The sequence below is a fragment of the Cervus canadensis genome, chromosome 4, assembly GCF_019320065.1.
Source record: "Cervus canadensis isolate Bull #8, Minnesota chromosome 4, ASM1932006v1, whole genome shotgun sequence".
NCBI classification, from domain to species: Eukaryota; Metazoa; Chordata; class Mammalia; order Artiodactyla; family Cervidae; genus Cervus; species Cervus canadensis.
In genome coordinates this window covers 87050896-87062928 of record NC_057389.1, presented here as the reverse complement: position 1 = coordinate 87062928, position 12033 = coordinate 87050896, and the positions used below count along the sequence as shown (strand labels likewise).

Here is a 12033-nt window from a genome sequence, read left to right as displayed (position 1 = left end):
TGATGCCATCCAAACATCTCATCCTCTGTCAAGCATCTCTTCCTCTGTTGTCCCCTTCTCCTCCCGCTTTCAATGTTTCCCAGCATCAGGGTCTTTTCCAATGAGTCAGCCCTTCACATCAGGTGGTCAAAGTATTGGAGCTTCAGCTTCAGCATGAGTCCTTCCAATGAATATTCAGGATTGACTTCTTTTACGATTGATTGGTTTGATCTCCTTGCAGTCTAAGGGACTCTCGAGAATCTTTTCCAACACCACAGTTCAAAAGCATCATTTCTTTGGCTTGAAACAAAGTTGGTTCTCAATAAAATTTGTTGAGGCAATGAAATGGCTAAACCGCCTTGAATCTTCTTCTCCTCATTTGCAAAGGGGATTCATACAAATACATTTGATTCTCATTATTTTCAGTTTCTGTATTTGTAAATTTGCCTGTTGAACTTTATTTGTAACTCCCAAAATCAATATTCATGGTGCTTTCAGGATCATTTGTAGACAACACAGAGAAGTGGAAAAAACAGTACTGGCCGTGCATGTGTTCCCTGCTGACACTGAACCAGGTGATGCTCATTCAAGCCTTGACTGCAAACAACTGTCCTTTTTGGGGTCTATTTAGTGTCCTACTTTTAACATTTTGGGGTTTGTTGGTGATTTTGCTATTAAAATGGCCCCCACACATGGTGCTGAAGTGCTGTCTAGTTTCTGTTAGCACAAGAAGGCTGTGATTGAGAGAGTTGATTTAGGTAGACTGATAAGGAGTCTTGGGCCCTCAAGGAGGAAGGGGTCCAGGTCAGTTCAGTCACTCAGTTGTGTCTGATTCTTTGTGACCCCATGGACTGCAGGGTGCCAGACTTCCCTGTCCAACACCAACTCCCGGAGATTGCTCAAACTCATGTCCATTGAGTCAGTGATGCCATCTGACCATTTCATCCTTTGTTGACCCCCTCTTCTCCTGCCTTCAGTCCTTCCCAGCATCAGGGTCTTTTCAGATGAGTCGTTCTTCAAATTAGGGGGCCAAAGTATTGGAGCTTCAGCTACAGCATCTGTCCTTCTAAGAAATATTCAGAACTGATTTCCTTTAGGATGGACTGGTTTGATCTCCTTGCAGTCCAAGGGACTCTCAAGAGTCTTCTCCAACACCACAGTTCAAAAGCATCAATTCTTCGGTGCTCAGATTTCTTTATGGCCCAACTCTCACATCCATACATGACTACTGGAAAAACTATAGCTTTGACTAGACGGACCTTTGATGGCAAAGTAATGTCTCTGCTTTCTAATATGCTGTCTAGCTTGGTCATAGCTTTTCTTCCAAGGAGTAAGCGTCTTTTAATTTCAAGGCTGCAGTCACTATCTGCAGTGATTTTGGAGCTCCAAAAAATAAAGTCTGTCACTGTTTCCATTGTTTCCCTGTCTACTTGTCATGAAGTGATGGGACTGGATGCCATGATCTTAGTTTTCTGAATGTTGAGTTTTAAGCCAGCCTTTCACTCTCGTCTTTCACTTTCATCAAGAGGCTCTTTAGTTATTCTTCACTTTCTGCCATAAGGGTGGTGTCATCTGCATATCTGAGGTTATTGATATTTCTCTCAGCAATCTTGATTCCAGCTTGTGCTTCATCCAGCCCAGCATTTCGTATGATGTACTCTGCATATAAGTTAAATCAGCAGGTAACAATATACAGCCTTGACATACTGCTTCCCCAATTTGGAACCAATCCGTTGTTCCATGTCCAGTTCTAACTGTTGCTTCTTGACGTGCATACAGATTCTCAGGAGGCAGATGAGGTGGTCTGGTATTCCCATCTCTTTAAGAATTTTCCAGTTTATTGTGATCCACACAGTCAAAGATTTTAGCATAGTCAATAAAGCAGAAGTAGCTATTTTTCTGGAACTCTCTTGCTTTTTCTATGATCCAGTGGATGTTGGCCATTAGTTCTCTGGTTCCTCTGCCTTTTCTATCTTCAGTTTGAACATCTAGAAGTTCTCAGTTCATGTACTGTTGAAGAATTTTGAAGATTTTGGAGAATTTGAACATTCTTGGAGAATTTTGAACATTACTTTGCTAGTGTGTGAGATGACTGCGATTGTGCAGTAGTCTGAACTTCTTTGGTATTGCCTTTCTTTGGGATTGGAATGAAACTGAACTTTTCCAGTCCTGTGGCCACTGCTGAGTTTTCCATATTTGTTGGCCTATTGAGTGTAGCTCTTTCACAGCATCATCTTTTAGGATTTGAAATAGCTCAACTGGAATTTCATTACCTCCACTTACTTTTTTCGTAGTGATGCTTCCTAAGGCCCACTTGACTTCACACTCCAGGATGTCTGGCTCTAGGTGAGTGATCACACCACCATGGTTATCTGGGTCATTAAGATTTTTTTTTTTTTGGTATAGTTTTTCTGTGTATTCTTGCCTTGCCATCTTTTCTTAATATCTTCATCTTCTGTTAGGTCCATACTGTTTCAGTCCTTTTTTGTGCCCATCTTTGCATGAAATGTTCCTTTGGTATCTCTAATTTTCTTGAAGAGATCTTTAGTCTTTCCCATTCTATTATTTTCCTCTATTTCTTTGCATTGATCACTGGGGAAGGATTTGTTCTCTCTCCTTGCTATTCTTTGGAACCCTGCATTCAGATGGGTATATCTTTCCTTTTCTCCTTTGCCTTTAGCTTCTCTTCTTTTCTCAACTATTTGTAAGGCCTCCTCAGACAACCATTTTGCCTTTTTGCATTTCTTTTTCTTGGGGATGGTCTTGATCACTGCCTCCTATATAATGTCATGAACCTCCATCCATAGTTCTTCAGGCACTCTGTCTATCAGATCTAATCTCTTGAATCTATTTGTCACTTCCACTGTATAATTGTAAGGGATTTGATTTAGGTCATAACTGAATGGTCTAGTGGTTTTCCCTACTTTCTTCAATTTAAGTCTGAATTTGGCAATAAGGAGTTCATGATCTGAGCCATAGTCAGCTCCTGGTCTTGTTTTTGCTGACTGTATAGAGCTTCTCCATCTTCGATGGCAAAGAATATGATCAATCTGATTTCAGTATTGACCATCTGGTGATATCCATGTGTAGAGTCGACTCTTGTGTTGTTGGAAGAGGGTGTTTGCTATGACTAGTGCGTTCTCTTGGAAAAACTCTGTTAGCCTTTGCCCTGCTTCGTTTTGTACTCCAAGGCCAAACTTGCCTGTTACTCTAGGTATCTCTTGACTTCCTATTTTTGCATTCCAGTCCCCTATGATAAAAAGGACATCTTTTTTTGGTGTTAGTTCTAGAAGGTCTTGTAGGTCCTAAAAGAAGTGTTCAGCTTCTTCAGCATTAGTGGCTGGGGCATAGACTTGGATTACTGTGATGTTGAATAGTTTGACCTGGAAATGAACAGAGATCATTCTGTCATTTTTGAGATTACACCCAAGTACTGCATTTCAGACTCTTTTGTTGACTATGAGGGCTACTCCATTTCTTCTAAGCGATTCTTGCCCTCAGTAGTAGATATAATGGTCATCTGAATTAAATTCACCCATTCCAGTCCATTTCAGTTCACTGATTACTAAAATGTCTATGTTCACTCTTGCCATCTCCTGTTTGACCACTTCCAATTTACCTTGATACATGGACCCAACATTCCAGGTTCCTATGCAATACTGTTCTTTAGAGCATCAGAGTTTATTTCCATCACCAATCACATCCACAGCTGGGGATTGTTTTCGCTTTGGGTCCGTCTCTTCATTGTTTCTGGAGTTGTTTCTCCACTCTTCTCCAGTAGCATATTGGCCACCTACTGACCTGGGGAGTTCATCTTTCAGTGCCATATCCTTTTGCCTTTTCATACTGTTCATGGGGTTCTCAAGGTAAGAATACTGAAGTGGTTGCCAATTCAGTATTGTTGCCTTGGGAAGGGGTCAAGGGCCCTGGAGACGGAGAAAAGGGTCTGGGGCTGTCAAAGAGGAGAAAAGGACAAACTTTTTTTCCCCTACATTGCCTTGTCTTTAAACCCAGAGCTAATGATTACACAACACTCATCTTAAACTCTATACTAAGGATTATAGAACAATAATGTGTCTTGATCGAGGACTTGTTTCTCCTTTGTTTTAACTAAGAACCTTCTGACTAATCTTGTTATCTTATGTGGGAGTAGAGTCTGGTAAGACCTTTCTATTGTTAGTTCTAATCTTGTTAATTTAAGATATATGCTGTAGGAGTGAGTCTAGTAAAAGTATATAAGGCCTTGAAAAGACTAGTGAGGGGGCACTCTCCTTCCCCCTTCTGATGTCTTATGTCAGAAGCTTTCTCTGTCCATTTTAAACTTTAATAAAACTCTGCTACACAAAAGCTCTTGAGTGGTCAAGCCTGGTCTCTGGTCCTGAAGCTAAATCTTCTTCGGAAATCACGAATCCGACATCGTTCACTGTAAGCTATCAAGATGTGCCTTATGGAGAAAATAAGCATGTTAGATAAGCTTCATTCAAGTGTGAGTTATAGTGTTGTGGGCTGTGAGTTCAATGTTAAGCAATCTACAGTGTACATTAAACAAGATGCCCTTAAACAAAACACACACACACACACATTTAGGCATTGATCGACTAATGAAAATGTGATCTGAGGCTTGCAAGAACCTAACTCTGTATTTCCCCTGGGAGCAATGGGTCAGTATTTGCCATTTAAGTGTTTGCTGCAACATTACAGACCAGAACTGCTGCCAATAACGAGAATCAACTGTATCTACTTCCGAGGGCTATTGTGTGGACTAGATAATGTTGTGCATGTAAAGCATTTTACACACTGCTTACAGCAAATAGGAGCTTTCCTGGTGGCTCAGATGGTAAAGAATCCACCTGCAATGCAGGAGACCTGGGTTAAATAAGAAAGATTCCCCTGGAGAAAGGAGTGGCAACACACTCCAGTATTCTTGCCTGGAGAATTCCACGGACAGAAGAGCCTGGTGGGTTACAGTCCATTGAGTCACAAACAGTCAGATACAACTGAGTAACTAACACTTACAGCAAATAATAGGGAAAAAAGATACTATGTACTCCAGAGAAATCAGACCTGCTTTTGTAAAAGGCATGCAGCATGGGTTAGCTAGTTAGAGCTGCAGGGAATCAGAGTGAGGTCCTGGGTAATTACCACACTGGCCTTCAGCCAGGGCATGGCGGGGGAGCTGCGTTTGCCAGACGCACTGGATTGTTCCTTAATGATCACACATGGCCATTAAGACACAAATGGAAGAATGCCATCCACTAAATCACCCATACGGCTTTCCTTGGCACCCTGGGCTTGCCATGGTTTCTGTCCAAGGGTTGACTGTGCCTGCTTAAAAGGGGGGCAAAAGAACACCACTCCAACATGATCAGTAAATGAACTTTTGGGGGGGGGCTTAAAATAAAAAAAAATTAATTGTTTGGTGTCTTAGTTGCAGCATGTGGAATCTTTGACCTTCACTGCAGCATGCAGACTCTTCGCTGCAGCATGTGGGATCTAGTTCCCTGAACAGGGATAGAATCCTGGCCTCCTGCATTGAGAGTGTGGAGTCTTAGCCACTGGACCAACAGGGAAGTTCCAAAAAATTAATTTAAAAAATTGAAATAGTTGTAGCTTCACATGCAGTTGTAAAAAGTAACACAGAAAGATCCCATGTACCCTTTTCCACCATGTTACCCAATGGTATTAATAATGTCTTGGAAAATTATAGTACAATAGCACTATTGCTTTTGATACAGTCAAAATACATAACATTTCAATCACCTTAGGAGCTCTCATGTTGCTCTTTTATAGCTAATCCCATTCCCCATTCCCCCCTCCCATGCCCTTAACTGGTGGAAATCACAAATACATTCTCCGTTTCTATAATTTTTGATCTTTCAAGAATTTTATGTAAATAGAATCATATGTGACCTCTTGACATCAGCTTTTCCAAACTCAGCACAATTCTCTAGAGCTTTATCCAAGTTGTTGTGTGTATCAAGAGTTCATTCCTTCTTACTGAAGGGTAACATTCCATTTATATGACATGTCCAGAACTGGCAAATCCATAGAGACAGAATGCAAACTAGTGGTGGCCAGAGGCTGGGGGAGGTGTGGGCAAGTAACTGTGAAGGGGTACAGGGTTTCTTCTTGGGGTGATGAAAATGTTCTGGAATTAATTTTGTAACTGCCATCCACAACTTTATGGATATGCTAAAAAAAATTGAATCGCACACCTTAGGTGGGTGAATTGTATGGTATGTGCAGTATATCTCAATAAATCTGTTCTTAACCAAAGAGTATCATAACTGTAATAGTTTGGTTATGATCTGCTTCCCTGAATCCAAGTTCTTGAGGACTGGTGTCAGGCAGCTCACTGTTAGCCCCCAAGAAGGCCCTGCCTGTAGTAAGTGGGTAAAGAAATCTCTCTCAAAATGAATTACCCTTAGAGTAGGGTTTCTCCACCTTGGCACTGCCGCTATTGGGGCCAGGTTCTTCTCTGTCATGGGGCACCTGCCTGCACACTGCTGGGTGTTGTGTAGCATCTCTGGTCCCCACCTACTTGATGCCAGGAGCACTCCCAGTCATGACAGCCACAGATGTCCCTAGACACTGTCCACTGTCCTCTGGGGGCAAACCACTCCAGTTGAGAACCACGAATTTAGAGCCACTGAATTTTAGGTACTGGAGCCTTCTAAGGAAAGGCTGGCACACAGGGCGCTGATCAGCAGGACTTGGCTGTATCAGCAGGGCCATATTCACCCAGCCAGAAATGGTCAGCGGGGCAACGAAACCTCGCTCAAGAGCACAAAAAGGAAAAACCACTACCAGCCTCGAAATCCCTAAGCTGAGAGGTTAAACGGAAGTCCAATATGGGGCGGGGCTTGCGGCGAGGGACGGAGCTTGAACCAAATCAGAGAAGGTCGGTTCTGGGACTCCACCAGAAGAGAGTGATGCTGAGCAGAGGGAAAGTGGGGACTCCAAGTAAGGGGAGGGGCTTGCAGCGGAGGGAGGGGTTCGAGGCAAAGACACGCCCTCGGAAGCAGACTAGGAAGCGAGAAGGCTAGAGCTTCGCGAGGGGGGGCGGGGCCTGTGGCGCGTGGCGGGGCGCGAGAGGCACGCGGCCCAGGCGCCGGCCAGATGACGTCATGCGCTGACGGCCCCGCCCCTTCGCGCCTCCGGGTCGGCGGGCGCTCGGTGGAGACGCCAAGATGGCGGCGAGTAACTATTATGGCTTTGCGCAAGGCATCGGCTCGCAGTACAGGTAACGGCCCCCGCGCCGCTCGCGCCGTCCGACCCCAACCCCGGCCCCGGGGAGGCCACGGCCCCGAGTTGTTTCTGTCGGGGAGAGCCGGAGGGGCTCCTGACGTGGGAACGGGCTCTCGGCTTGTCGCGGGGATGGGCCCGAGGGGGGAATTGTACCTCAGCGGGTGCCGAGGTCTGACCACGAAAGGGGCTGCCCTGGGAGGACGCAGCACCTGAGGTGGGGGAGAGAAGACCGGCGTGGGACAGTACCTGGCTGGGTTAGGGGCGGGGCAAGGGCCAAGGACAGAGGGCGGGGAAGTCGAGACCCCATTTGTGGTGGGGGTGGGGCGAGTAAGGAGAAGACAGACCTGTGAGGGCACTTGGCGGGGCAGGGGGTGGAGCAGAGAGACCTGGGCGGGGAGCAGGGGTGTGGAGCTGGAAACCTGATCCCTGATTGGGAGCAAGACAGCCCTTGAGGGGTTCCTGACCAGGCAGGGGGATTTTAAGTTCTGAGGGATGAACCCTGGAGAGGGGCAGGAGGTGGTAGAGAACACACAGACCCGGGAGGGAGAGACGGAGGCCTGGGGGAGGGGGATAGAGGCCTGACTGGAGGGATGGGCCGGGACTCACGGGAGTAGCAGTCTGGACCTGAGGGAGGTCCTGAGATCCAATAGGAGAGCGGGCACCAGGGGCTTCTGGGGGACGGGAACCGTAAGGAAGGATAGAGGGACCTGGAATCCTGAAAGTCAGTGGAGGAGGCCATTGGGTATTTGAGATGTAGTAACAGACTCGGAGAAGGGAATTCTTGCCTGGAGGATCCCATGGACAGAGGAGCCTGACGGGCCACAGTCCATGGGGTCCCAAAGAGTTGGACGCAATTGAGTGACTAACACTAACAGACTGGGAGGGCTTGCCTGGTGGCTCAGTGGTAAAGAATCCGCCTGCCAATGCAGGAGACAACAGGTTCGATCTCTGGGTCGGGGAAATCCCCTGGAGAAGGAAATGGCAGCCTACTCCAGTTTTCTTGCCTGGGAAATCCCATGGACAGAGGAGCCTGGCAGGCTACAGTCCCTGGGGAAGCGGAGTCGGACACAACTTAGGGAATAAAATGCAATGCAGTACAACAGACAGGGACCCAAGCATTGGGAGGGGAGAGAAAGGAGCTGAGAGAAGAGCTGGGGAGGTGTGGGTGGCAGGGGTAGGAAGCAGCCAGGGCAAGGAGATACCTAGGGGCAGAGACACATGGAGTGCTTCTGGACCCCAAAGGTACACACACACCATTTTCCATGGCTTCTCCTTGGAGCCTCTGTTTGGTCTCAGTCTTTCAGCTGGGGACGCAAGACCAGGTCCCCGGCAGGGATGCAGACAGAGCTGGCGTCCCTGGGGAAAAGTGTCCCCCTCCTCACATCATTTTCATGTGTCACCCTGGGGTCAGTTTCCAGCTGGTAGCCTGGCAGAACCTTCTGGACCAGTCACTCACAAACTGGATTCGAACTGCCCCTTGAGAGACTGGTGTCTGCTTGCAGGATGGGCCTGTGCCCCGTGTTTCTTTCAGGCACTGTTTCAGCACGTTGAACACAGGTCAGGCTAATGGGAAGTTAGTGCCCACCTGTCTACCCAGTTGTGATGCTGCCGTGTTCACTTCTGTGGGGTCAGAAGGAATGAGGTCAGGGCTTGGATCCAAGGCTTGTGCAGCTTGCAGAGTTCTTCCTGTTTTCTGTACCCCGAGTGTTCTCTGAGGTGTAGCGTTGACTAGACATAGATTTTCTATCAGGGAAAGGATTTCTAGCCTGCTGTTTCCTGAAACAGAGTGTTGCATTTTAATCTCCTCTTTCCCTCTTTCCAGCATCCTTGGTGGTATTCTTACGGCCAGTGCTTAGTTACAGCAGCAGGACTTGGCTCGGCTGTCAGAGACCAAGGCCTTTTTTGGAAATGCTGCATTCCTCTGCCTGCTTGCTGCCACTTCTGTCTTTTCTTTCTATTTTTCTGTTTCTCTCTTTTTTTTTTTTCTTTCTCCAGTGCATTCTTTAGTCAGGTGTGGAAAATCACTTGAATGTTGTGCTTTTTATTAAGATTATCTTCCAGAGGAGAAATTTGAGAATTGACACTGGTAAAATAGGTAATTGCAGGACTTCAGATGTTCTTGTCATTTATTTGAATTAAGGTGCTTAAACGTTTTGTTGCAGCTATTGTCTGGATTCTGATAACTTAAGTCATACAGTAAACATCCATGTAACTAAGGATGTGAAACTGTCATGAACTGAATGTCAGATTTATCTGTGTCTTTAAAATTGTCTCCAAGAAGGTGTGTTATTCCTTAAGAAGTAGATTTAACTAAAACAGAAGTGTAGGAATTACAGCAAAGTAAAATTCAGTCTCACAAAACCTTGAAACGAGATAATCTGCATTATCTGAACAGTTTTAAGTTAACCAGACATTCCCTTTTCGGGGAAACAACTTTTGCTTGAAACCTTCAGCTGCTTTTAAAGTATATATTTCTTGTGTAATGTGCCATGGAAAAACTAATCAGATAACAGATTTTGTGAGTATCAGCTTTGTGGTAGGGTTTGGACAGCATTATTGACAAAGCCCATTTCCTGAACTACCAAAGCAAAGACAGCAATTTATTTCTTAGAGGAATTTTGTGTAGATTTTCTTGGCTTTTAAAACTGGTAACCACAGGGACTTCTCTGGCAGTCCAGTGATTAATACTATGTGCTTCCAGTGTAGGGAACACAGATTCAGTCCCTGGTCGGGGAGCTGATAGCCCACATGCTGCATGATGCAGCCAAAAAGTAAAAACTTAAAAGAAAGAAAAGGATCAATTGCACATTCACTCTTGAACTATAAGAAAAGTTTGTAGTTCTTTCTTAATGTGATTTTCATTTATTTTACCTATGTGGTCTTTTAGATCTCTTAAGGCTTTTTTAGAGTTAGCACTGTAAGTTTTCAGAATTAAGGATTAATCCTATGTGGAAAACTGACAGTGCGTTTAATTTGCACTGAATGCAGGTTTCAGTTGTGAGGCTGAGCGCTGCTCGAGCAATCTGACAGGGCTCTGTCTGAGTTAAGTCATGCTGGTAATGAAAACATTGAGAGCTCAGAGCTGTCCGGTGGATGTTCACACTGGTGGAACATGGCAGGCCGGCCAGATCTCCTGTTAACATTTCCCTCTTCTTGCAGATTTTTTTTTTTTTTTAAATGTATTTCTTTGTTTGGCTGCGCCATGTCTTAGTTGCAGCACTCAGAATCTTTAGCTGTGGCATGTGGGATCTTCCTCCCTGACCAGGGCTTGAACCCAGGCAGTTTTGTCAAAACACCACCCATCTAGTATAGTTGGTGGTCTCTACCTTTGCATTCTTGTTAACTCTAAGACGGCTGCTGGATTTTGATGTAATACTTGATTTCCCATCAGGAGCTTGATAAGCTTTTGGCGTTTATGTTAATAGCTGGATTCCTTTAACTGGAGCGTGTCAGGAAGTTGGAAGCCCGAGTGAAACCCCATCAAATTCCATTAGTGATGCTAACACTGAGGAGTCCTGGTTACCGACTCTCTGAGTTGAATAAGTCCCAGGCACTTGACATCTTGTCCAGTCCTCCCAGTTATCCTGTGAGCAAGGTGTTCTGATGCTGATAAGGGAATGAGGCTTGGGGTTCAGTAACTGGTGTAGGATCCCCAGGGTGATGAGCAGTGGGGTCTGGCTAGGCATGCGGGCTGCCATGCGTCTGCCCCTTGGTGGGGCTTACCTGAGTCTTGGGAGTTGCTGGTGGTAGCAGACCAAGCCTGACACAGCCGCTTAGCAGTGGGGCCTCCTGGCGGAGGCTGGGTTTCGTCATTCTGTAGGTGTTGCCTGGATCCTGCCCCTTTAGTTTGGTCCTAGTCAGATTGTGGTTTAGGACCATGTTCTTCAGACCTTGAGAAATGACCTCCTCTGGAGCAGGGAAGCCGAGGAAGCATCTAGTCCAGGGTGGTGGGGATAGTAATGGTAACCCAAGCCGTATGTCTGTAATCTCCCCCAATTGAAACAGGTGGCTTGGGAAAGGCACCGGGGCCCACGCCAGCCATAGGAAGCAGCACAGGGAGACCACCCATTAACACACCCCGGTGGGAGCCCTGCCCTGTCAGGGCGGGCGCAGCATCCTGGGTGTGCCCTTGCCAGCCTCTGTTGCCTGTACCCACCCCCCAGCATGCCCCCGCTCCAGTCCCCAGGCCATTCCAGAATAAACTTTCCCCTCCAAGGCCTGTCTGTCCCCTGAATTTAGGTCCCAGGAGCACAAGCTGCCAGGGGGAATCTGATGTCATTGCCCCGGGGACTGGGGTGGGGCTGGTGGGAACTTGACCTGACTGCTCCTCAGCAGCACCTCGTTCACTCCTGATGGGATTAGCTGAAGTGGACCCTGGAAACACAGGGCACAGGCGTTCTCCTGTTAGAGTGTGACTCCTATTGTTTTCTTAAAGGCCCACCTCAATCAGGCTGAGATACCTGTTAGGGGTTGAGTGAGAGGGGCCCTTGGAAGGCAGTGTTGAGTGGCAGCTCTCAACTTCAGACAAAACCTGACTTCAGGGTATTTTAAGGAGAACCTTTCAAATGATAGAACTGTGTTATCTGTGTTCCTATCACAAGTACATGAGGTACACTGAAAGTTTTTGAAGTGTGGATTTTGAATTTTCATTTTATACATTCTAGAACCAAAAGCCAGCTCATCAACCTCAGAGTATAAGTTAATTCCTAATATAGGTTTTTTTTTCTCAACATATTCTGTTTCTGAATGTTTTTTAGTTTTGTTTTGTCTTTTGTCTGGGTCTACCAGTGTATATATTTAGAATGA

At 45.9% G+C, this 12033-nt stretch overlaps 1 protein-coding gene across 6 annotated transcripts in view; it reads left to right on the top strand.

Moving 5' to 3' along the window:
* The first annotated feature begins 6987 nt into the window (after positions 1-6987).
* The window catches only part of ZFR2 (zinc finger RNA binding protein 2), a 49804-nt gene continuing 44758 nt past the window's right edge, over positions 6988-12033 (top strand). For all 6 annotated transcript variants that reach the window (XM_043466187.1, XM_043466190.1, XM_043466186.1 and 3 more), the window contains exon 1: positions 6988-7222. In XM_043466187.1, coding sequence (XP_043322122.1) covers positions 7170-7222 — 53 coding nt within the window. In that variant the 5' untranslated portion in view covers positions 6988-7169. The remainder of the gene's footprint in view (positions 7223-12033) is intronic.